The sequence below is a fragment of the Scyliorhinus canicula genome, chromosome 6, assembly GCF_902713615.1.
Source record: "Scyliorhinus canicula chromosome 6, sScyCan1.1, whole genome shotgun sequence".
Classification (NCBI taxonomy): Eukaryota; Metazoa; Chordata; class Chondrichthyes; order Carcharhiniformes; family Scyliorhinidae; genus Scyliorhinus; species Scyliorhinus canicula.
In genome coordinates this window covers 41222360-41249145 of record NC_052151.1, presented here as the reverse complement: position 1 = coordinate 41249145, position 26786 = coordinate 41222360, and the positions used below count along the sequence as shown (strand labels likewise).

Here is a 26786-nt window from a genome sequence, read left to right as displayed (position 1 = left end):
TGGTGTTGAGGTAGATAATCAGCTATGATCGAATCGAATGGGGGTGCAAGCTTGACAGGCTGAATGGTCTATTACTTTTCCTATGTTCATACTTACTCAAAAATGTGGAAAATTGTCTCAACATGATCTATCCTCAAAAAGCAGGAAAAATCCTATCTGGCCAATTATCAAACCATCAGTCTACTATTCATAATCAGCAAATTGATAGAGCGATCATTGACAGAGCTATCAAGTGACACTTATACTGAAATAACCTGCTCACTGATGCTCAACTATCAGGGCCACTCAGCTCCTGAATTTGTTGCAACCTTGATCCAAACATGGACAAAAGAGCTGAATTCCAGAGGTGAGGTGAGAGTGACATCAAGGCAGCATTTGACTGAGTGTGGCATCAAGGAGCCCTAGCAAAGCTGGAGTCAAAGGGAATCAAGGGGAAAACCCACCACTGTTTGGAGTCATACCTGGCACAAAGGAAATGGTTGTGGTTGTTTGAGGCCAATTATCTAAGCCCCAGGATATCACTGGAGGAGTTCCTCAGGGAAGTGTCCTAGGCCCAAACATCTTCAGTTGCTTCATCAATGACCCACTTCCATTAGAAAGTCAGAGGTGGGGATGTCCATTGATGATTGTAGCATGTTCAGCACCACTCAGGACTCCTCAGATACTGAATCAGTCCATGTCCATATGCAGCAAGATCTGGATAACATTCAGGCTTGGGGTGATTAGTGGAAAACAAAACACTTGCGCGACAAAAGTGGCAGGCAATGCCCATTTCTAACATGAGAGGATCTAACCATCTCCCCATGACACTCAATGGCATTACCATCGCTGAATGGGGGTTACCATTAACCAGAAACGTAACTGGACTAACTATATAAATACTGTGTTGACAAGGGCAGGTCAGAGACTGGGAATTCTGTGATAAGTAACTCGACGTCCTGACTCCCCAAAGCCTGTCCACAAGGCACAAGTCAGGAGTGAGATGAATTCTCTCCGCTGGGTTAGTGCAGCTCCAACAACACTTAATAGGGAGGCAGTGGCGTAGTGGTATTGTTGCCAGACTAGCGATCCAGAGACACAGGGTAATGCTCTGGGGACATGGGTTCAAATCCCACCATGGCTGTTGGAAAAATTTGAATTAAATAAAAATCTAGAATGAAAAGAAAATCAAAGCATGAATTTGGCCCTTCGAGGCTTCTCTGCCATTCATTATGATCATGGCTGATCATCAAGTTCAATACCCTGATCCGCCTTCCCTCCATATCCCTTGATCCCTTTAGCTCCAAGAGCTATATATAATTCCTTATTGAAATTACACAATGTTTTGGCCTCAACTATTTTCTGTGTTCTCCCTGTGTCTGCGTGGGTTTCCTCCAGGTGCTCCGGTTTCCTCCCACAAGTCCCGAAAGATGTGCTTTAGGTAATTTGGCCATTCTGAATTCTCCCTCTGGGTACCCGAACAGGCGTCAGAATGTGGCGACCAGGGGCTTTTCACAGTAACTTCATTGCAGTGGTAATATAAGCCTACTTGTGACAATAAAGATTATTATTATGGTAGTGAAGTCCACAGAATCACCACTCTCTGGGTGAAGAAATTTCTCCTCACCTCAGTCCTAAAAGGTTATGATCCCTAGTTCTAGACTCCGCCACCATCGGGAACATTCTTTCTGAATGTGCCTTGTCTAATCTTGTTCCCTGGCACCCCGAATGCTTCCCAGACACTGTGCCACTGCCAGCCTGGAACCCTGGTAGGGCCACCCGGGCACCCTGGCAGGACCACCTGGGTGCCACCCTAGCTTTGCTCAGGTGGCACTGCCAGGCTGGCAGTGCTAAGGTGCCCAGGTAGCATCATGCCCACGCCGGGGATTGGGCCCGGGGTGCCCTGCGCTTGTGCGGGGGGCTCGGAGATCCCCTCATTGGTACGTTGGGCCGGGGAGGCGGCAGTGGTTCAGAGATTGGGGCGCACCTCGCTGAGGGCCCAGAAATGAAGTAGAGACCCGGGGTTCTCGGTGATGCCAGCGTTGGGAAACACCCGGCTAAATGCACCCGACTCAGTTTCATTTCTGTTAAATCGTGCCGTAGTTCTTCAAACAGGTGTGCTGCCAAGCCACCTCACAACTCAGGTATCGTTTCTAATGGCCAAAGTAAACCTGACAACCAGTGAAATCATTAAAATGTAAGTGCCAATCTGGCTCAAGTTTAAAAATTCAGCCCTTTTAACAGGCCAGTATGATTTCTGATAGATTATTGGAAGAAAAGCTTCCAGAAAACCTGTGATCAGTCACTCCAACAACAACTGAAGAAAATCAGCTGCTCAAAGCAGCCAGAGGAACTGGAGTAGGACAGTGAAGCCAGCCTGTATCATCGGCTGACTGTCCCCTGTGACTGGTGTGATAGACACAGCTTGCTGCTTTTAAGTGTGAGGCAGTATCTCAAGTATGTGATTGACTCACAACTGAAAACCCGTGCCGAGGATTTGCCCCATGTTGACAGGTCTGGTGTTGACAGATCTGGTGGAAAGTAAGCCAACATAAAACAGTGAAATAAAACTGAAAGAAGGAAACAGCAGAAAAAAACCTTTGAAATTATTCTTTCACAGGGTGTGGGCGTTGATTTGATTAACAAAATAAAGCAATGCATGATTTGTTTACCAAAGCTGTACAACCTATCTTCATTAAGTTCTGAGGATCTTCCACAAATTACACATGAGCTGTTCTCTAAATATTATGGGGAGAGCTGTTTTTAGAAATGGCTGTTGCAAAGCATGCACTCTGTCTTTAATGTTGGGGTTAAACTGTTTCCTGGACAACAAACAGGCCGACTTCAGTTCTAACTTCTTTTTCACGCCCTTAATTTAAAGTGAATGGACATTTTCTTTTTAAATGGCTAACTATTGCGATATGTTTTGCAACCGTCATTTTTATTAGATTAGAGAAGCAGAATGCTTTACTGGAACACAGCTGCAATGTTACGTTATTTTAGCCTCTCTCTCTTGCACTGTTAACTGGGATTTTGCGCGTGAAAAATCTATGGGAAATTATTTTTAAGAAAAAGCACCTCATTTTAATTCTTCCAAAGCTTTATCCCAATATTTTGATAAGTTCAAAAGGTAGTCATGTAATTGTCTACTTTTCATTTCATTTCAAAATTGAGGAAGACTGAGGGGCACAAATGATAAAAAATAACGTGGGATTTAATGTTTAATTTGTTTCTTTAAATCTGTTCATTCTCAAGACCGTCCTCAACAAGGATATTGTCATGTTACATGGATGCAACCCTTAGACAGAGTAAACATGTAGGGGAAATTTCATGTGTCCGCTATTTGTAGCAAATTTACATATTCTTTTTAAATAGCACACAGGAAAAATCTTCCTCTGTAACGCCAATGTCTTGTTTCATCCAAAGTCAAGCTGCCTGTTTTCCCTGGCTTTTCTATCAATTAAGTTCATAATACAAGGTGATATGGTGAGGCATTTCTGTAATAAGTCACAGTGATCAAACAAAACCTAAAGACCTGAGTTCTGTGTTATATTGAAAGCTTTTATGGGTTGTTGCAGAAACAATGTGGAATGGTTAAGGTTGACAGTCTCTGAAAATTAAAATACCCCGTTTCCTTAGTAACACGTATGAGGGAGATCATTAATATGCATACACAGATTGGAGAAAAAATATTAACAGGTTTAGCACTGTCATTGCTAATCCTGGCAAACCTCACAAAATCTTTGCCATATTCTCTTTTTATTTAGATTCTTGGTGAACTGAAGTTGCTGGAAAACTATCATTGCTTTATTCATTTCATGTTGCATTAGAAATTCAGTTTTTGAACCCTTTATTGGCGGGGTGGGAAGGGGAATATGTGGTGGAACTCAATGCATTACAAATAAGATTCTTATTTAACTATTAGACAAAACATGTTAAGAACATTATTATGATTATAGCATTTAATCATGATTGTGAACAGTATATTTGCCATGAGTTCCTAACATCATTGGATGAGGAGTAAAACTAGCCATTTGATTGCAATTTCGCAACCTCATCACAGTTTTTGAATCAACTGGGTCATACCAAGAAATGCCTGTGTAATCCCTTGTGTAATCCATGGAAATCACAGATTACACTCTGATTCTGCTGGTTTGCAAGAGTAATGGATAGGTCTTAACAAATCTCGAAAACTTATTTAAAATTAAATTCTGTGCCTGAGCACAACGGCAATTTGTGTCATTTCTCGTTTGCGTAAAAAGGAGATTGGAACTTGTCAGTTTAGGTGACAGCTCTCCTTGATACATGCCTGAGTGACTTTTTTTATACTCAGGCAATTTGTACATGCACAGTACATGCTCCACACTTCGGAGGGAGCGTAAAGCTGCCGCCTTGCTGGAACACCACCGTATTTACCTTGCTTCCAGGTTTTGGTCCTCTCTTTTTGGGTATTTTCAGCGGTAAAACAAGTTTAGATGGAGCTGCCACAGCATTCTGCACAGCCAGCTTGAAAGCTGACTGAAGGAGCTCCTGTCTCCGTTTTCTTCCTGGTTTCCTTCCTCTTCGCCCTGGTGTATGCTCTGAAGCCACTTTCATCGCAGACTGCATTTCACTCTCTTCAGGTTGTGGTGGGAGGGGAGTAGCAATGTTCTTCAGGAGAGCAGCTAGAAGAACAGGTGACAAAAAGAGAGAGGAAATCAAACGGCAGCGTAAAATTATCTGAAAATATTCACTGTGAATGTTGCAAATATTTTATGTGTGATAGATTACTATCCTCCCATTCTTACATTGAGACATTCCTTTTGGCAGTTTACACTAGTTTACATGTAATACATAGATGTAAATCAATCAAGCAAACCCAGCGTTATAATGTAATTACCTGTAAATTTCAGTAACATATGTACTTAAATTATATACAGTTTAATTAAATCTGCTTGCATGCCTTATCTTACTAAACCACGAAGTTTTAAGCCAAGAATTGCAATCATGCAGACAAACCATTTACTAGTTCTTATTACCTGGTTAGCTAGGCGACAACATTAAACCTCTGAAGTAGCCGAGGCAGGAACACACTTATTGCGCAGGCACAATAAACTGGCAAAACCCATCTTTGCAATGCTTCTCGTTGTAAACGAAGACTTCAGCAGCCCTAGTGTTCCAGCTGCAAACATCTCATTAAACTAATGCATTCAGGGCAGAGCAGAAACTCGATTTGCCATGGCTACAACAGTGAATTTCCATTACGGTGACAGCTTAAACCACATCATGTCCGGAAACCAACCAACCAACCCTGTGCTTTCAGAAAAAAAACATATTACATGCTGAAAATGAAGTCTGAATGCGGCATATCGTCCTTCCTCTCAATCAGCTCAACACGGAAACGTACTGTCAAGAGAGACGAGAGAGAAAAAAAGCACATTTACAAAAAAATGTCAAATGAAGAAAACAAATGGAGAGCACAAGCCACACAAAAAATATCTGATTTGTGGCTCTGTCAAATGTTATGGATTCTGCATCCTTTATTTCCTTATGACTTGAGATAGAATAACACAGAATTCCAAATTATTGTTTTTTTTCCCCTCGCAACTCTCCCCTGTTGTTTTAATGTATGCTGAAGCATGCCGTTTCATGCTACTTGAAACACAATGGTTCTCAATCAGGCATTTTTCTAGTGTTACTCTTTCAGGCTACCCTATTTGGACCTCCTCCACTGTTTCCATGGAAACCACACTGAAAATGTCAAGTCAGCACTCCACCGTCTGTCACTAACACAACTTGCCCTCCCATTCACATATGGGAAGCTTAATGTGTGGCAACACATCTTCACACAGGCTCACACAACAGTGGGCAGCGCTACGGGGTTAAATGAGCGACAAGATTCCCTCGAAGGGGTCACGGAAAGTTGCCAGTCAAGCGGCCGCGCCCAGTGCCTGCCAGGTTGTCGCGTCCGAGTAGCCAAAATGGTGAGAATCAGGTCTTGAGCAGCAGCTGTTCCGCATGGGAGGAAAAACCCTTAATGCCGATTTAATATTGACCTTGTGAACTTTAACAGGAGCATTGTAGAGCTGCATATGGCACTACATATTTAACCATTCGCAAGGGCGGAGCACTTCCATCGGGGAAGTAAGGGGTTCTGTTACAATGTGATCTGTGAATGCAATGTTTGTAAAATATAATTTGACTGCAACCTTGCACCACGCCAAATAATGGCATTTAATCAATGTGTATTATCTTTTTAAATAAAGAAGGTAGTCTTATTACTATTACACTCAGGAAGATGGGTTGAATTATGTGACATTGGACCAAGTGTATTACTAACTTTTGACACCTGGTCTGAAGTGTACAGCATCCTGTGGCAGTGCTGCAGAAATTTAAAAAAAGTTAAGCCCAGGTCCTCCCAATTGTTTCCCCCGAAATGCCTTGTCACTTGAAGAACTCATGCTGGTGGGGGTAGGGTTCGACCCGTAGCCAGGCGAGCTATGGAGGACTTCAATCCAATGATCAATCTCTGTGCACACATGACATGTAGCATTCAACAACAAGAACTCTGTCTAATATTTTTCTCCTCCTCAGAGTAGGGGCTAACTGCAACGCAGACAACAACCTTGTATCCCACAGCCATTGTTGGCGGGGGGGGGGGGGGGGGGAGCAGAAAGAATAAATACAAAGATCAGTCAGCAAGTGGTAGCATCCAGCAGTATAACAGAATGATTAAATACAGGGAAATCAATGTCGGTGACTAATTGTATTGTGTGCAAATACAAGTGGCTTATTTGACAGAAAAGAAAAACAATGGGCGCGATTCTCCACCCCCCACGACGGGTCGGAGAATAGCGGGAGGGCCTTCCCGACATTTTTCCCGACCTCCCGCTATTCTCCTCCCCCCCCCCCCCCACGGCCGCCCCTCGACACGAATCGCTGCTCGCCATTTTTTACGGCGAACAGCGATTCTCCCCTATCCGATGGGCCGAGTTCCCAGGCCTTTACGGCCGTTTTCACGAACTCCAACACACCTGCTCTCACAGTTCGTGAAAACGGCCGCAAAGTGCCGTTCTGGAGAAACATGCCACCGATTGGCACAGCCGCACCACGGCCGTGCCAAGGGTGGCATGGGCCCGCGATCGGTGCCCACCGATCGCGGGCAGCGGGTCCGAACCCCGCGCGCTCTTTGTTCCTCCGCCGCCCCGCTGGATCAGTCCGCGGGGCGGCTGAGGGGCATAACGGCCCGCACATGCGTGGGTTTCACGCATATGCGTGATGACGTCATCCGCGCATGTGCGGATTGGAGCCGTCCAATCCGCGCATGCGCGAATGACGTCATCGTTTGCGTCAGCCGCCGTTAACCTTGGCGCGCGGGCTTAGCGAAGTTCGCTAAGCCTGCGATGCCGAGGTTCACGGGGCCCCGCTGCTAGCCCCGACCGGGGAGCAGAATCGGGTCCCGGGAGGGGGCGCGGAGGCTGCCGTGAAACACGGCCAGTTTCACGGCAGCCTTCACGACTCTCCGCGTTTGCGGAGAATCGCGCGCAATATAAGTGAAGGCACATTTTTAAAATTCATTTACGGGATGTGGGCGATGCTGGTTAGGCCAGCATTTATTGCCCATCCATAGTTGCCCTTCAGAAGGTGGTGGTGAGTTGCCTTCTTGAACTGCTACAGTGTTTGAGGTGTAGGTACACCCACTATGCTGTTACGGAGAGCATTCCAGGATGTTGCCTCAGCAACAGCGAAGGAATGGCGATATATTTCCAAGTCAGAGTGGTGAGTGACGTGGAGGGGAACCTCCAGTTGGTGGTGTTCCAAGGTATCTGCTACTCTTGTCCTTCTAGATGGTAGTGGTCATGGGTTTGGAAGGTGCTGTCTAAGGAACATTGGTGAGTTATTGCAGTTCATCTTGTAAATAGTACACACGGCTACCACTGTTCGTCGGTGGTGGAGGGTTTGAATGTTTGTGGAAGGGGGGGGCAATCAAGTGGGCTGGTTTATCTTGGCGTTGAGCTTCTTGCGTGTTGTTGGAGCTGCACTCATCTAGGCAAGTTGAGAGTATTCCATTACACTCCTGATTTGTGCATTGGAGATGGTGGACGCGCTTTGGGGAGTCAGGAGGTGAGTTACTCGCCGTAGGATACCTAGCCTTTGACCTGCCCTGGTAGCCATAGTATTTACATGGCAAGTCCAGTTCAGTTTCTGATCAATGGTAACCCCCAGGATGTTTATTGTGGGAGATTCAGCGATAGTAATGCCATTGAATGTCAAGGGGCGATGGTTAGATTCTCTCTTGTAGGAGATGGTCATTGCCTGGCACTTGTGTGGCACAAATATTACTTGCCACTTGTCAGCCCAAACCTGGATATTGTCCAAGTCTTGCTGCATTTGGACATGGAGGGCGCAATTCTCCGAAATGGAGACAGAGTGTTTGCATCATCATGAACGTCGTCGCGTTTCACGATGGTGTGAAATGGGGGTGGGCACTATTGATTCTGACTCTATGTATGAGTTGGAAGGGGAGGCACAGTCCACTTTCGATGTACCTGCATTCTTCTTCATCCTCTTTATCGAAATGAGAAAAAACAACACATTTAAAATAACAGAAAAATCAGCAAACGACGGGGGGGGGGGGAGAGAGAGAAATAAGCATCTAAAAACTTTGCACTATTGGTTGTCTCTTTAAATTGCTTAGTGTTGCGAAGCACAGTCCAGCAACTCTGGATCCTCAGTTTATATGGGAGAAATTAAGCAGCTGCATTACTTCTGGCATCAAGACTACAAAATAATATTTTTTCCCCACATAACAATATTATAATGGAGCTGTCACTTATCATTGGATGAAATTTCAGTCACCAGGAATTATCCCATTTGGAAATTTCCAGATGCCAAATGTGTGGCAATCCAGCATCACAGATCTCTGTCCATTTTCAACTGCATTATGCCCAGTGTAGGCCAATTTATGAGCCATAATGGAGACCAAAATTGACCCCCATGGCTCTTTTTTTAGTACACTTTATGTTCTGATTGACACAGACAGACAGTTACTGCAGAGAAATGATGGAAGCGCAATCCAACCAGAGAGTGCATAAAGTTCAACCCTCGGAATTTTTCACACAGTGAATCTTAATCTCACCCTGGTGCATGGGCACAGGCAGAAGAGTATTTAATTTGGTGTGTGTCCCCAGACAAAAGGATAACATGGAGCTAGGAAAGCTGATGACTTTGATTCCACACCCTGTAAATCATACCGGACATTAGGCGAGTGAGTTTTGTGCTCCTGTCCTTTTTGTGCAGGTTGTGTGGAAGGATCAAGTGTCAAGTTGAACCCGCACAGACTGTGAGAGGTGAGCCTAGATCTGGGGAAGATTGATGGGTCTCAGTTTGGTCCACATCACCTGAGAGAGGAAAACCCAGACAGGGTGAGAATTATTTAAACTGCATCAAGAAGGAACAAATAGTACATTAGGGAGTGATCTGGAGATTGATTCAAGACCATGGTTGAGTTGTCGGATGGTGACAACCAGACAACAGTTGCTCACCCAGAGGTAAAAAGGGAGATGGGATTTGAGATTGCTTTGGCCTTCATAGTTCTCAAATATGTCTGAAGCGATCGACTGAAGTATTTATTTTTGATAAAGTCAATTAAAAAAGTTGTTTCTAATGGCAGAAGAACGAGTAACCATAAAGACTATTTAAGGTAAGGAGCAAAGAACCAGAGGCGAGATGAAGAAATAAAATTATTCAGCGAAGGTGAGGAGGTAATATCTATTACCAGTGTCTTGTGCTTAAACAAAGGAGACTACAATGGGATGAGGGAGGAGTTGGCAAACGTAGACTGGGAGCAAAGACTTTATGGTGGGACAAATGAGGAACACTGGAGGACTTTAAAGCAATTTTTGACAGTGCTCAGCAAAAGTATATACCAGTGAAAAGGAAGGACTAGGAAAAGGGATAATCAGGCATGGATATCTAAGGAAATAAAAGAGGGTATCGAATTGAAAGAAAATGCATACAAAGTGGCAAAGATTAGTGGGAAACTAGAGGATTGGGAAATCTTTAACGGCCAACAGAAAGCCACAGAAAAAGCTATAAAGAAAAGTAAGGTAGATGATGAGAGTAAAGTAGCTCAGAATATAAAAACAGATAGTAAAGGTTTATACAAATATATAAAAGAATGGCTAAGGTAAACAATGGTCCTTTAGAGGATGAGGATGGAGATTTGATAATGGGAAATGAGGATATGGCTCAGGCACTGAACAGGTATTTTGTGTCGGTCTTCACAGTGGAAGACCCAAATAACATGCCAATAATTGATGGCAAGGAGGCTATGGCAGGTGAGGATCTAGACACAATCATTATCACTAAGGAGGTAGTGGCGGGCAAGCTAATGGGGCTAAAGGTAGACAAGTCTCCTGGCCCTGATGGAATGCATCCCAGGATACCAAAAGAGATGGCAGGGGAAATAGCAAATACAATTGTGGTAATTTACCAACATTCGCTGGACTCTGGGGCGGTTGCGATAGATTGGAAAACAGTAAATATGAAACCACTGTTTAAAAAAGGAGGTAGACAAAAGGCAGCTAACTATAGGCCAGTTAGCTTAACTTCTGTAATGGAGAAAATGCTCGAATCTATCATGAAGGTAGAAATAGCGAGCCATCTGGTTAGATATTGTCCCATTGGGCAGATGCAGCATGGGTTCATGAAAGGCAAGTCATGTTTAACTAATTTACTGGAATTCTTTGAGGACTTTACGAGTGCGGTGGACAATGGGGAACAGGTGGATGTGGGTGTACCTGGATTTCCAGAAGGCATTCGACAAGGTGCGCACCAAAGGCTGCTGCAAAAGATAAAGGTGCACAGAGTTACAGGTAATGTATTAGCATGAATAGAGGATTTATTAACTAACAGAAAGCAAAGAGTGGGCATAAATGGGTGTTTCTGTTTGTACACAAATTGCAAAAAGTTGGTTTGCAGGTGCAGCAAGTAATTAAGAAGACAAATGGAATTTTGTTCTTCATTACTAGAGGGATGGCATTAAAAAATCGGGAGGTTATGTTGCAGCTGTATAGGGTGCTGATGAGGCCACACTTGGAGTACCGTGTACAGTTTTGGTCTCCTTACTTGAGAAAGAATGTACTGGCACTGGAGGGGGTGCAGAGGAGATTCACTAGGTTGATTCTGGAGTTGAGAGGATTGTCTTATGAGGAGACACTGAGTAAACTGGGACTATGCTCATTGGAATTTAGAAGAATGAGGGGGGAATCTTATAGAAACAGATAAAATTATGAAGGGAATAGTTAAGATAGAAGCAGGGAGGTTGTTTCCACTGGCAAGTGAAACTAGAACTAGGGGGCATAGTCTCAAAATAAAGGGGGAGAAGATTTAAGACTGAGTTGAGGAGGGACTTCACCAAAAGGGTTGTGAATCTGTGAAGGTCCCTGCCCACTGAAGCAGTCGAGGCTACCTTGTTGGGTGTTTTTAAGGCAAAGAGCGATAGATTTTTGAACAGTAAAAGAATTAAGGGTTATGGTGAGCAGGCGGGTAAGTGGAGCTGAGTCCACAAAAAGATCAGCCATGGTATTATTGAATGACGGAGCAGGCTCGAGGGGCCCGATGGTCTACTCCTGCTCTAGTTCTTATGTTCTTATGAGTGATAATAATAATAATAATTTTATTAGTGTCATAAGTAGGCTTCCATAAACATTGCAATGAAGTTACTGTGAAAAGCCCCTAGCCACCACACTCCGGCGCCTATTCGGGTACACTGAGAGAAAATTCAGAATGTCCAATTCACCTAACAAGCACGTCTTTCGGGAATTGTGGGAGGAAACCGGAGCACCCGGAGAAAACCCATGCAGACACGGAGAGAATGTGCAGACTCCACGCAGACAGTGACTCAAGCCGGGAATCAAGCCCAGGTCCCTGGCGCTGTGAAGCAACAGTGCTAATCACTGTGCTACCGTTCCACCTAGATGATCTGGAATGGACTGCCTGAAATGGTACAGGTAGATTCAGTTACAATTTTCAAAAGGGATTGCAATAAATATTTTAAAAATAATTTTTTCCTGGACTGTAGGGAAAGAGCAAGGGATTAGGAATAATTGGATAACTCTTTACATGAACCAAAACAGGCACAGTGGGCCAAATGGCCTCCTTCTGCATTGCTATATGTGAAGAAGGCTAGAGGCCTGGAAACAGCTTGCCCATTCTACTCGAGAACACTGCGTGGACGGGAAGGATGTAAAAGCAAAGGTGAAAATGTAAATCAGAGATGGACAAAATGGAATAGAATGAAATTGTTTACCTCTCCTTTAGCAACTTCCCCTTTGGCTAAACCTTTTTGAGTTAGATGCGGTTCAGGAACAGAGATCGCTGAAGTCGAGGGCATATTGGCAAACTGTTAAACTAAAAAAAATCAGCTGGGTTCCTAGACTGGCAACTTCCTCAGAGATGCTCCTGCTCAAATTCTGAAAGGTTTTGAAAAGCGAAATAAGAAAAGCTATTTCTACTGATCTTTACCAAAAGAATGAAGGGAGATGTTGAGATATTTTTAAATATACAATGCAGTGGGGTTATTAAGACATGTGGACTAATTATGGAAACAGGGGTGGAAGCAGAATCTACAAAAGCTTTTGAAATACAAGCGGGACGCAAATTTGAAAAAGCAAAACATAAGCTGGCAGAGCCTCCTTCTGTAAGATTCTATCATTGTCAAATCATTTAAAATCCGTGCAAGACATGCGCAAAGGAATACTATGCATTTTCATATTTATCACAGCAAGCAGAAGCTCAATCAATAAAAAATAATCAGATCTTGCGCTACAGAACATCCTGGCTGAAAATTGCGAGAGATAAAAATCAATTGCTACATTACGAATGTTTCGACAGTGAAGGTTGCTCATTTTATAATTTGCTTTTGATAAATTCAAATTCAATGTTCTTTCACTTAAAAAACTATGCTATTTTTAAATGTTCTACCGGATACCATGGTTCCCAATTAGTACCCATTAGTCAATAATTCAGAAGCACTTTAGGCCTGTGAACACATTCACCAGAAATTAAATTAAAACCGCATCCAACTCAAGCCTTTGAAGATTCTTTTGGAAATGGAAGGATATTTCCTCCCTCGTTTAAGTCCTTGTTGGCCTTCCTCCCATCTGCACCTTTTGACGGAGAATTAGTACAAGTCTTCTGGCTAAGGCTATGCCAAACCGTAGATGTATCAAATCTTATCCAGGGGAGCAACCTCCATGTAATATTTCCTTTAGTTTTCTGCCAGATACTGTTCTCCACTGGAAAGGCAATTGTGTGAGAACAACAGGTAGAATGCCTTAGTTTCAGCATATTTAGCTGGCCTATCAACACAGAATGAAATACAAACCTTTCATCATGTTTCAGAGGAGGTTAAATGTAAAGGGCTACTTCCCAATGCATTAGCCAGAACCATAAAATTTTAAGTGAAAGAAAAATAATAGCTTTCTCTTATTCAGTCAGAACGCCAAACATACTGAACGGGATTTTCTATCCCGAGACACCCGGAATGTGTTCCCTAATGGGACGGAGAATTGGGCAGTGGCGCCCGGATGCGATGCTCCAATCCCCTGCTGGCAGCATGAATGATGCCCAGGGTGCGCATCAGCGGGGGATGTAAATATTTAGCAGGCCTGGCATAACGGTTGCACCCTTGTCCACCCCAGGTACCGCGATGCCAAGTGATTGATAGCTTGTAAAAGCCATTGCAACTTTGATTCATTCATATTCTTTCATACTTTAGTGGCCAAAGTGGTGAAACCCCAATGTTTGTAAACATTGACCACAGCAAAGAGATGTAAGTGCATTTCAAGCACTAAGTGCATTCCAATCACTCAAGCGTGATTTCACTGCACTTGCCTCTTTTTGATGTGGTCTCCAGTTCTTCCGAATCCCCCTCCTGACACCACGCATCTCAAGGGAAGTGGCAGATGTGTAGCAAGGAAATACCGACACGTCAGCTGGGACCCTCTGGCTGCAGGCCCCCCAGAGGACGACCTCCAAGGGCATCAAAGGCCAAAGAGAGCGGAAAGCAGCAGGCTGCCTCCACCTCTGATGTGCATCCTGGGGTCATACCTAGTCGTAGCACTGGACCACGTAAGATCAGGAAGAGTGAGGAGCACTGTGTGGCACTGATGAGGTCACTATATGTAGCTAGGGGGAATGGAAATCTGCCACATTAAAATGTTCACTATTAAAACATGTCATACCTGATACATGTGAAGCTTCTGTTATGTTAATCTTCACAGCGTGCCTGACCACACATTCACCCCATCTTCCCCCCAGCCTGCCACTCCTGGCTCAGTGGCCATAAATCAAAAGACCCAATGCAGCATCTGTCATGATGATGGGTGTGAGCCACTGTTAGCAGAAAGGTGGGAATCAGACTTTAACAGATCCTGAGGAGCACCAGAAATTTCCTCATAGCAAGTAATCATCAATCTCCTGCCTTGCCTAATGACCAGCTGACAGTGCCAACATAGGCCCATCACCCTGCGTGGTGTTATATAGATCGTTGGAGGAGGCAACAGGGTGGTCTGGGAGGGGGTGATGTGACTGGGGAAGGGGTTGGGGGGAAATGGGGTGGATTAGGAAGGAATGGAGGGAAATTGGGGTGGGGGGAATGGGGGACGTTGAGCTGATGGACACAGCCCGAGGAGAACCTGGAGGCGATGAGGGCATCCTGGTCCTCCTGGTATGTTGGACACTTGCCACAGCCTGTCCTCCACCCTCCGGCTTCTCCTTGGGGTCCTCCTCCAGCCCCTCCTGGTCTGCCTCCTCCTCAGACGAAGCCACATGTCACTCTGCCACCTCCTCCTCGAGCATGATGCCCCGTTGCTGTGCATAGGAGAGCACCATAAAGCAAGAGAGCCTCTGGGTGTTGTACTGCAGGGAACCGCCAGAATGGTCCAGATATGGCCTCATTGCTCGCAGGGCATCATGCATGCCATCAATTACCCCCTGTCTGGGTGATGCCAGCAATGGCAGTGAAACCTACAGTGTAGGCACCTTGGTGGGGCTAGACCAGGCCAAAGGTGATATAGTCTAATGCCCGAGCATTCAGAGCATCCGTCACTTCCCCGGATGCATCTCTGGGCGGGTGACTGCAAGATGCCACACAGGTCCCACTTGAGCTCTGGAATGACCCAGTGGCACAGAGGTTTAGGGCTGCAGTGATCTTCACAGCCACCGGGAGCGGGTGTCCTCCTCCATGGATGTCATGTTCACGAGAGCGTGGCACAGGTGCCGCATTCTATCCCTGTTGAGACGCAGTATTCTGCAGCATTTGCTGCCTGTCAGCTCATGGAAGGACCAATGATGCCTGAACACCTTGGGCCATCGCTGGCCTCCCCTTCTGGCCCCCTCCTCAGCTTGATAGGCGGCAAGGTCTTCAGGGTGTGCGGCGGTGCCTTGCACGTGTGGCTCCGCATCCAGCCTGTGTTGGCATTTCTGCTTTCTATGGTGTCTGCCCTCCTCAGCTGCCAGAAACACAGCAAATGCTTCACGGGGCCCACACCAGCAAACAGTTTTTTACCTGGAAGGAATTGGAGAAGGAGAGAGACTGACAATCAGTTAGTGCTCCCATCCTGGAACCATTAAATCCCCCAGGCCTCCCCCACCCTTACCATGACTGTCTCGCCTTCTCTCAGAGTGCCATCCAGTGAGCCAGTTATGCTGGCAAACCTTGCTCTGCACATCCGCCACTGGCCACATCAGGAGGCCCTAGACCCTAAACTTCTGCCGGGAACATTAGGGAGGTTGTGCTCATAAGAACTAGGAGCAGGAGTAGGCCACCTGGCCCGTCGAGCCTGCTCCGCTAGTCAATGAGATCATGGCTGATCTTTTGCGGGCTCAGCTCCACTTTCCGGCTCGAACACCATAACCCTTAATCCCTTTATTCTTCAAAAAACTATCTATCTTTACCTTAAAAACATTTAATGAAGGAGCCTCAACTGCTTCACTGGCCAGAGAATTCCATAGATTCACAACCCTTTGGGTGAAGAAGTTTCTCCTAAACCCAGTCCTAAATTTACTTCCCCTTATTTTGAGGCTATGCCACCTAGTTCTGCTTTCACCCACCAGTGGAAACAACCTGCCCGCATCTATCCTATCCATTCCCTTCATAATTTTATATGTTTCCATAAGATCCCCCCTCATCATTCTAAATTCCAACAAGTACAGTCCCAGTCTACTCAACCGCTCCTTGTAATCCAACCCCCTCAGCTCTGGGATTAACCTAGTGAATCTCTTCTGCACACCCTCCAGCACCAGTACATCCTTTCTCAGGTAAGGAGACCAAAACTGAACACAATACTCCAGGTGTGGCCTCACTAACACCTTATACAATTGCAGCATAACCTCCCTAGTCTTAAACTCCATCCCTCCAGCAATGAAGGACAAAATTCCATTTGCCTTCTTAATCACCTATTGCACCTGTAAACCAACATTTTGCGACTCATGCACTAGGACACCCAGGTCTCTCTGCGCAGCAGCATGTTTTAATATTTTATCATTTAAATAATAATCCCTTTTGCTGTTATTCCTACCAAAATGGATAACCTCACATCTGTCAACATTGTATTCCATCTGCCAGACCCTAGCCCATTCACTTAACCTATCCAAATCCCTCTGCAGACTTCCAGTATCCTCTGTATGTTTTGCTTTACCACTCATCTTAGTGTCGTCTGCAAACTTGGAAAAATTGCACTTGGTCCCCAACTCCAAATCATCTATGTAAATTGTGAACAATTGTGGGCCCAACACAGATATCCCTGAGGGACACCACTAGCTACTGATTGCCAACCAGAGAAACACAAATTAATCCCCACTCTTTGCTTTCTATTAATTAACCAATCCTCTATCTATGCTACTACTTTACCCTTAACACCATGCATCTTTATCTTATGCAGCAACCTTTTGTGTGACACCTTGTCAAAGGCTTTCTTCAAATCCACATCCATTGGCTCCCCGTTATCTACCACACTGGTAATGTCCTCAAAAAATTCCACTAAATTAGTTAGGCATGACCTGCCCTTTATGAACCCATGCTGCGTCTGTCCAATGGGACAATTTCTCTCCAGATGCCTCGCTATTTCTTCCTTGATGATAGATTCCAGCATCTTCCCTCCTACCGAAGTTAAGCTAACTGGCCTATAATTACCCGCTCTCTGCCTCCCTCCTTTTTTAAACAGTGGTGTCACGTTTGCTAATTTCCAATCCGCCGGGACCACCCCAGAGTCTAGTGAATTTTGGTAAATATCAGTGGAGGGCTCAGCTGCCCTCCACTCATCCAGACACCTACCCTTTGGCCGTGAGAGGATCTGCAGTGAAGCCCTGCTCTCCAGTGTTTAATTGTTGGCAGCTGCCTCTATGGTGCTAGAGTACAGGCACGCTCTTCAGGCATCAAAGGTTGGTAGACATGCAGTGCACTAATCATCCTCTCAGGCATGGCACCTGTGCTTTCAGGGATGAGTGTGAACTGCTCTCTCAACTAACAAGTCTAATCCCTCATTTGAAATAGCCTTCAGCTGTGGAGCTAGAGTGTGGTGACATTCAAAGGGGGTGAAATTGACTTTCATGAGAGAAGCTGCAACGTGGTTTTGTCCTGGGAGAGTTTGATAGGACAGAAAGGCTGCAGCTGTATTGCCCCTGTTATAGATCTCCCCTCCCCCCCCCCACCCCGTCCCGTCCCGTGCCCATGGCCTCGGGGCAGCCCCAACCTGGACCCATCCAGCCCTAAACAACTCCAACTCCCCTGAAGGCCACCCCCCCTCGCCACCCAAGCCTTTGAGCTGCCCATGGAAATGTCCACTGACCTCCCCACTTCCCCTCAGTAGCTATTGAGCCAGCTTCACGTTTTTGAAAAGGAGTACTAAATGACGCCCAGATGACCTCCCGCTGGGGAGTTGGGTAATTCCCAGGGAGGCCGCTGCATTCGTATTCAATCTCGTTAATAAGATTGAACTGTATGTAAATTAGAGTTAATGATATTCTCGTCATTTTTGGGTGAGATACAGAAAGTTGCATTGGGAGCGGGCCTGGTGAATCGCAAAATGGTTCATGTCTAGCACGAATCTCGCTTTTGCCCTCTCCCGGTATTCACCTGACATGCCTAGATACACACCGGGCGCAATGCGGTCGCTAATTGTACCCGATATCTGTAATCTATTGTTCATTCTTTTGGGACCTACACTATTGGGTGTCACATAAGCACAGTGGTTAGCACTGTTGCGTGAAGCCCCAGGGACCCGGGTTCAATTGCCGGCTTGGGTTACTGTCTGTGTGGAGTCTGCACGTTCTCCCCATGTCTGCGTGGGTTTCCTCCGGGTGCTCCGGTTTCCCCACAAGTCCCGAACGACTTGCTGTTAGGTGAATTGGACATTCTGAATTCTCCCTCTGTGTACCCGAACAGGCACCGGAGTGTGGGGACTAGAGGCTTTTCACAGTAACTTCATTGCACTGTTAATGTAAGCCTACTTACATTAACCGGGTGCTCCGTTTTCCTCCCATAGTCCAAAGATGTGCGGATTAGGTGGATTGGCCATGCTAAATTGCCCGTAGTGTCCTAAAAGGTAAGGTTAAGGGGGGGGGGGGGGGGGGGGGGGGGGGGGGGGGGGTTGCTGGGTTACGGGTATAGGGTGGATATGTGGGTTTGAGTAGGGTGATCATTGCTCGGCACAACATCGAGGGCCGGAGGGCCTGTTCTGTGCTGTACTGTTCTATGTTCTATGTACTTGTGACACTAATAAATTTTATTATTATTATTAGTTCTGGTGTTACCTGTCCTGTTTGATTTAACCATCACCATGTACATAACTGCTGATAGACATCTTGTATCACCTGCCCTCCTGCCCTGAGATTTATTACAATGTATTCTCAGTAATTTTTCATCAAACACATTGACTTAATCAGCTGTTTGAACTGAATAAGTCAAGGAGAAAGAAAACAAAACAACTGGCCCTGTAGGATAGATTGTGGTTCTTTAAATCTCTGTGGAAACTGTCAGGGGTATCTGTTAGCTGGCACTCAAAGAGAGAATCATATAGAAATTAGATTCTTGCATTTTAAAACTAATCTAAGCCATAAGGATCTTGTAGACCACGCATAATCCACCACAACTTTTGACGACTTGCAGTGCAGACTGGATTGGCAAGTGGATCGTGTACTGCCTACAACTGAAAAGGGGCTAAAATGAGAGTTCTAGTTCCCTCCCTCACCGGGTCTTATCTTTAGCTCGCTGTGAGAACCAACATGCAAAGCGTGGTTTGAAACTGCATCGAATAACATCAAGCTCCAGAAGACGTTGAAAAGTGACCAACCAACCAGTGTGAGGATCAGACAGGCAGCCAAAAACCCACTGGTATTTACAACATGTTCAATATCTTCAGATTCGTTAGTGGGAAGTGAAACTTTAATGCATGAGCAACTTTAACAACTACCATCCAGCTACGTGTAGAAGAAAATCCGACCAGTAAACTAGTCTGGGGCAAATTGTAAGGAATTGTTTTTGGGGGTGTAGGGAGAGGATGGTGATGACGGAACAAGCCTATGGCTTGACTGATTATTCTCTGTACAAATGATTTCAGTGTGATTTTTGAGAATGAAAAAAAAACTTCCCAGCATTATGGAACTATTGCCAGCGTCACAAATATATATTATTCTTAACTGCCTGAAATGCGGGTCTTTATAGAATTTAATACTTAGCATCACAGTAAATATCATTTTATGTTCTTATTTTATGCTCTGCCCCAGCAATTTTTCAGAAAGAAGTTTTTAACAATGTGCTTCTTCCCCATGGGTTTAATAAGTAGATCAGCATATCTAAGGAAGTCTTCTGTAACCAGCAATCAGCTGCTACAGCCTTCTGCATAGTGCCAGAACTGACGTCAAAGAACCGAAGCATAAAAACCTGCTCAGAGCTCTCTAAATAGCTTTGTTCTTTAATTATATAACTACTATGCAGGAACATGGGTTTGCATTAATGCAGTGAGTAGAGGGGACTGCCTTTGATGCTGTAAACTAAGAGAAGGCAGGAGTTAAATATGCGCTAGGCCACAGTTTCATTTGCGTTAACTTTGACAAAAAGTGTGGACGCGCCAGAAACAAGACAATAAATACAAACCCGTGGCGTGTGAAAAACTATCAAGCGTTGGTTAACGCCAATCAAAAGCAAACCCATGCATTATTTAATGGAGGAAGGGGAAAATAAGCAACCTAAATCAGTCCTGAATATTGTCATGTGTATGGCTGTATGAATATTGATACATGGCTGCATGTATCTCTGAAAGGATCCATGAGGCTTTCAAATGAGGCACAGTTCTTTGAAAAACTGGCTTGTCGCTGGTTATGTGTTTCAGCCACAGCTGATGGCCATTTTACCAACTTCATGTCTCAGCAGGGGAGAGAAATAAAGCAAATGGGTGAATCAAGGTCTTGGTAAGACCATAAGACATAGGAGCAGAAGTAGACCATTCAGCCCATCGAGTCTGCTGCGCCATTCAAGAGATCATGACTGATCTGATGTAATAATCCTCAACTTCACTTTCCCGCCTTATCCCTATAACCCTTGATTCCCTTACTGATTACTGGGGCAGGATTCACAGACCCCCCCCCCCCCCCCCCCCCCCCGGCCGGGTCGGAGAATCGCTGGGGGGGGGGGGGGGGGGGGGGGGGGCGTGAATCCCGCCCCCACCCGGCTGCCGAATTCTAAGGCGCCGGAGATTTGGCGGGGGCGGGAATCGCGCCGCGCCGGTCGTCGGGCTCCCCCCCGGCGATTCTTCGACCCGCGATGGGCCGAAGACCCGCTCGTTCTGTGCAGGTCCCGCCAGCGTAAATTGGACTAGGTCCCTTACCAGCGGGACCTGGCGGTGTGGGCGGACTCCGGGGTCCTGGGGGGGCGCGGGGCGATCTGGCCCTGGGGGGGTGCCCTCACGGTGGCCTGGCCCACGATTGGGGCCCCCCAATCCGCGGGCGGGCCTGTGCCATGGGGGCACTATTTTCCTACGCACTGGCCATGTAGGCGATGGCTGGCGCGAAGGTGAACCCCCCCTGCACATGCACGAGGATGACGTCAGCAGCCGCTGATGCTCCCACGCATGCGCGGACCCACGGCAGCTGGCGGAGTCCCTTCCACGCCGGCCGGCGGGGCGCAGACCATTCTGCCGCCGGCCTAGCCCCTGAAGGTGCAGGGGATTCCACACCTTTGGGGCAGTCCGACGCCAGAGTGGTTCACGTCACTCCGTCCCACCGGGACCCCCTGCCCTGCCGGGTACGGGAGAATCCCGCCCTGATTCTTGGAAGATTTGTACCAGTGCATCCACTATCTCTGCAGCTATTTCCATTCATACCTGTGATGCAACCATCAGGTCCAGGGGACCTATCAGCCTTCAGCCCCATTAATTTACCTAGTACTTGTTCTCCAGTGATAATTATTGTATTTATTTCCTCCTATCTCCCTGTTGCCTCTTGATTATTTAGTATTTTTGGAATGTTATTAATGTCTTCTACCCATGAATTTTGACAGAAAGTTTATTTATCTCCTGTGCCATTTCCTGGTTCCCATTATTATTTCCCAATTCTTGTTCTCTAAAAGGCATATGTTCACTTTGGTCTTAACGTCCTTGGTTATCTATGGTTGATTTATCCCCTTCCTAGAATTCCTCTTCCTCACTGGCATTATACCTTTGTTGTGAGTCATGAATTATTTTCACAAACGTTTGCCATTGCTAGTCTTTTCTGTTAAATGCCTTTCCTAGTCCACTCCAGCCAATTCTGCCCTCATTCCTTTGTATCTACCCTTATTTAAGTTCAGCACAGTTGTTTCTGACCCCAGGTTTTTCACTCTCAAACTGAACGCTAAATTCTACCATGTTATGGTCACTGTTTCCCAAGGGATCTTTTACTCTGACAATGTTTATTAAACCTGCCTCATTACACAATACCAGATCCTAAATGGCCTGGTCACTGGTTGGATCATGACATTTTGTTCTTGGTGGAACAAATATTTGGGGTGGCAAAGCAATGTTAACAATGGAAGGTTTTGAATATGTGTAAAATGTCGACCATATTACAAAAGTATGGATACAATTCTTATGAATAGGCATCTCACCAAGGATTTGAATGAGGAACAGCAATAAACCATGAAAGACCAGGATAATGCAGCACAAAGACATCAGCAGTAAAACAGTCTTTGCATCTGGTAACGCTGGACTCTATGGGCGGGATTCTCCGACTACCCGCCGGACCGGAGAATCGCCGGGGGGCAGCCTGAATCCCGCCTCGCCGCCCCGACGCCGGCTGCCGGATTGTCCGGCGCCAATTTTTCGGCGGGGGCAGGAATCGCGTCGCGCCGATCGGGGGTCATTGGCAGTGGCCCCTCCCGGTGATACTCGGCTCCGTGATGGGCCGAGTGGCCGCCCGTTTTCGGCCAGTCCCACCGCCGTAAATCTGTGGGGGGTGGCCCGCGCCAGCCGCTGTAACGGTCCGCCATGGCCGGTGTGGAGAAGAACCCCCTGCCATGCGCTGGGATCACGCCAGAACACGCTGGAGGATTCCGCACCTTCCGGGCGGCCTGACTCCGGAGTGCTTCACGCCAGTCCTCAGTGCCGGTACAGCCCGCCCCGCCGGATAGCGGAGAATCCCGGCCCATATCTTCTATTTTCGGACAAGTTATGCTTCGTTTTGTGCACGTCAGACAAGATATACTAATGTTTAAATAATTACTTTCACTATTTCAGTGCACACGACTTGTGTATTTACTGTGTTTGTTCTCTTGCATTTGTCCGTTCTGATCCTTGAGCTTCTCTGCACCAACCTTTTTGATGTGCCCTACTCCTAGATGCTTACCTCGCTGATGTGTTGGTTGGCTGTGTAGTTAAAGGTTGCACTGCATGGCAAACAGAACGTCAGCAAGTTGTAGTCCTGACCAGCATTGCTCTTCCTGTTTCAATGCTTACTTTCTTTTCCTGCAGTGGGGAATGGGACAGTTCAGCGCCGATGTTTCAGCGCCGACGTTTCAGCGCCGCCGTTTCAGCGCCAGGACGTTTCAGCACCAAATATTTCAGCGCCAAATACTTCAGCGCCAGAACGTTTCAGCGCTCATTCATTCAGAAATCATTCTTGAGTATGGTCACAGGTATGACACAGGTATACCAGCTTTTACACTTAGTTATTTGGTCGTTTCATCGTTCTAACTGTCTTTAGATTTTGTTGGAGTTTCCTAATCGCCGAGGAGCAGGCAGACGAAGTCCTTTATTTCCTACCGAGATGTGGAATATGTATCAAAGAACATTAGATGGGGATGACAGAACAAATAACTATGCTGAGGCGGCCAACAGGAGATTGAAAAGTGAACTGTTAATGTCACTCCCAACTATCTGGATGTTCATTGATGTCCCTAAGCATGTTCAAAAGGGAAGAGACGAGCACTTCGAGAAACTTTTAGCTGGCAATGAACCTCAATTAAAATTACTTAAATATAGAAAAGCTGATGAGAGGATATTGAAAATTGTTTCCGAATATGGCAGCAGGAATGAAATTGACTACCTTCGTTCAATAGGGCACAATTTAACAAACTAAATGCGTTTTTTCCAATGAATATCCAATGAATGTCCAATGAACTTTCTTTTTAATGATTGCTTTTATGAGCTTACAGATTTGTAAATTGTTTTAATGTACTGTTTTTGGATCTTTATAAGTGGATCTTTTACAATAAAAACATTTTGTTAACACTTGAGTTTTATTTCATTTTATGAACTTACAGATTTGTAAATTGCTTAGTGCCAAAAAAAATTCTGTCATAGCTATATGACAACATTGGAGAATTGTTTTTTTCTGGCACTGAAATGTCTTGGCGCTGAAACGGCGGCGCTGAAACAGCTGCGCTGAAACGGCGGCGCTGAAACAGCTGCGCTGAAACGGCGGCGCTGAAACGGCGGCGCTGAAACGTCGGCGCTGAAACGTACCGCACCCCCTGCAGTGAGCAGGAACTCATTGCTTTTGGATGTGGCATCCATGGTCACTGATATAGGACAATGTCTTGGCACAATCAATTGTGATTGCAGCCATCAAGAACATACCTTCTCAAAGTCTATTGTCCTGCGTGAGCAGAAAACACTTGCTATCTATGAGGGCTCGTAATCTCTCACTGTGGTTCTTGATTCAGTTTCCTGCAGTTTGGACCCCAAATGCCCACAGCAGCAATGGAAACATTTGCAAGAGATGTTCCTAATGTGATGTCTGTGGTCCACAGAACGGAAAGCATCACTACTGCTGCTCTCTGCTCAATGACAGACTCCGGTTCGTCAAATACAAGCAGACCACCAGGCACTGACATGGAGACAGCCAACTGCTCAACACAACCAATGTGTTGTAACATGCTCCATTGGAAAGCAGGTTCACTAAGCTCCAGGTCTAGGCAGTTACGGAGCGGCAGTTCGCATATTGGACTGCTGCTCTTAACTTGTTCATTCATCAGCCCACTATTGTGCCACACTTTCCTCACCAGGAAGCGCTTCTCCCTCTGCTTCCTCTTCACATGACTATTCACTTGTCACTAAATTCCTCTATTCGTATTGCTCAATTCATGTGTGTTGTGAAGGATGATTCTCTGATGATTGTTCCTCTGTAGCTGTGCACTGAATGTCACTGTGTCCTCCTTGATCTGTGAAAACAGCAGATGGGACATTATGAGCACATCAGCATGCTTATCCATTTAGGTATTGCATCGTCATTACATGAGCCATTAAGAATTGGGCAGTGTGTCTGAACATGTTGATATAACTTATGGTGCAATTTGTTGAATATACACACCACTTGATCGACACAATCATTCAAGACACTCAGATATTTGACTGCCCCTTCCTAAAAATCACAAAATTCTCACTTCCCAATCAGTTAAAGTCGACACTGAGGGAATCCACTACTTATCTTAGAATCATAGAATTTACAGTGCAGAAGGAGGCCATTCGGCCCATTGAGTCTGCACCGGCCCTTGGAAAGAGCACCCTTCCCAAGCCCACACCTCCACCCTATCCCTGTAACCCCACCTACCCTTTTTTGGACACTAGGGGCAATTTAGCATAGCCAATCCACCTAAACGTGTTCCATTCCTTGGCCTCCTAATGTGGGTGAATTAGCAGGTTCATGTGGAATAAAGATCAGTTGGGCCAATTTCTGTGCTGTGGACTTGTAATTCTGTGAATCTTACTCCAGACCTCCTGCCTGGTGGACACAGTCACAACAGCCAACCCCAAGATCAAATGCAGCTTTCTTCCAGTGCACACGTTCAGTCCACCCACCAGAAGAAAGGATTCTCACACTTCTGTGCGGCGCGGTCTATAAGGACCTCATCATGTTGATTCAGTGAAACAAATTTTAGGATGGTATTACTAAGCTACTCCTCCAAAACATGATGCACTCCACAGCTGCAGTCCAATTTACTCCAATCACAGGAGAACACAAACTTGCGGCCCCTCTGCAAATGTTTCTACTTCCCAAAGCGATCACCTCTGACTCATGGTTTGCACCCGAAATGTTCAACTGCTAAAACCTCATTCTCATCCATGATCATCCTGGAGAGCAAGGATAACTTCTGGCTTCTGTTCTCCATTACCAACCATCTCCTCAAATTCCTCTTCCTTCCGGGGTGGCACGGTGGCACAGTGGTTAGCACTACTGCCTCTCAGCTCCAGGGTCCCAGGTTCAATTTCACCCTCAGGTGACTGACCGTATGGAGTTTGCACTTTCTTCCCGTGTGTGCGTAGGTTTCCTCCGGGTGCTCAGGTTTCCTCCCACAGTCCAAAGATGTACAGGTTAGGTGGATTGGTCATGATCATGATTAGTCATGATTAGTGTCCACAAACTTAGGTGGGGTTACTGGGTTACGAGGATAGGGTGGAGGCGTGGGCTGGAGTAGGGTGCTCATTCCAAGAGCCAGTGCAGACTCGATGGGCTGAATGGCCTCCTTATGTTCTGCAAATTCTATGATTCATAAAACATAGAACATATAGTGCCATTCGGCCCATCAAGTCTGCACCGACCCACTTAAGCCCTCACTTCCACCCTATCCTCATAACCCAATAGCCCCCCTCCTAACCTTTTGTTGGTTACGAAGGCAATTTAGCATGGCCAATCCACCTAACCTGTACGTCTTTGGACTGTGGAAGGAAACCGGAGCACCCAGAGGAAACCCACACAGACATGGGGAGAACGTGCTGACTCCGCACAGACAGTGACCCAGCGGGGAATCGAACCTGGGACCCTGGCGCTGTGAACCACAGTGCTAGCCACTCAGGCTACCGTGCCGCCCGATTTCTGCAATTAAATCAGAAACAAAAACCAAATTCCTTGACCCGGCCATCCTTAACTTCAACAACAAATGCAAGCAGATCATCATCTTCTTTTCACTAAAATTGCACCACCCATTCAGATAAATCTGCTGCATCCCCCTTCCCCTTGCGTACCAAGCTAAACCTCCTCCCAGGCTTCCCCCTGCCCTAGCCTCAAGTCCAAATCACTTTGTATTTTCCCACCCAGCACCTTGCATGCCCTCTCTCTCATCTTGTCCATAAGGTCCACCTCCTGTTCCTTTAACCCCACTCTCATTACACTCTGCCATCCAACTTCACTTCCTGGCCCTGTACAAACAATTCCCTCTCTCAGGTATTGTTCCCCTCCCTTTTAAATTTGCTATCATTACACTCCCTGTTCTTGCAAATTACAATCCCATCTCCAACCTACCCTTCCTCTCCAAAGGTCTTGAATGTGCTGTTCCCTCCTAAATCTCCAAT

General features: G+C 46.0%; 1 protein-coding gene across 1 annotated transcript in view; it reads right to left on the bottom strand.

Annotated features, from left to right (window-relative positions):
* The window catches only part of scml4 (Scm polycomb group protein like 4), a 117014-nt gene extending 111652 nt beyond the window's left edge, over window positions 1–5362 (bottom strand). Inside the window, exons 1-2 of the mRNA XM_038801013.1 lie at window positions 4998–5362; window positions 4396–4643 (exon numbers count right to left, since the gene is read on the bottom strand). Of these exons, the coding sequence (XP_038656941.1) occupies window positions 4396–4587 (192 nt within the window). The 5' untranslated portion in view covers window positions 4588–4643; window positions 4998–5362. The remainder of the gene's footprint in view (window positions 1–4395; window positions 4644–4997) is intronic.
* Between the last annotated feature and the right edge of the window lie 21424 nt (window positions 5363–26786).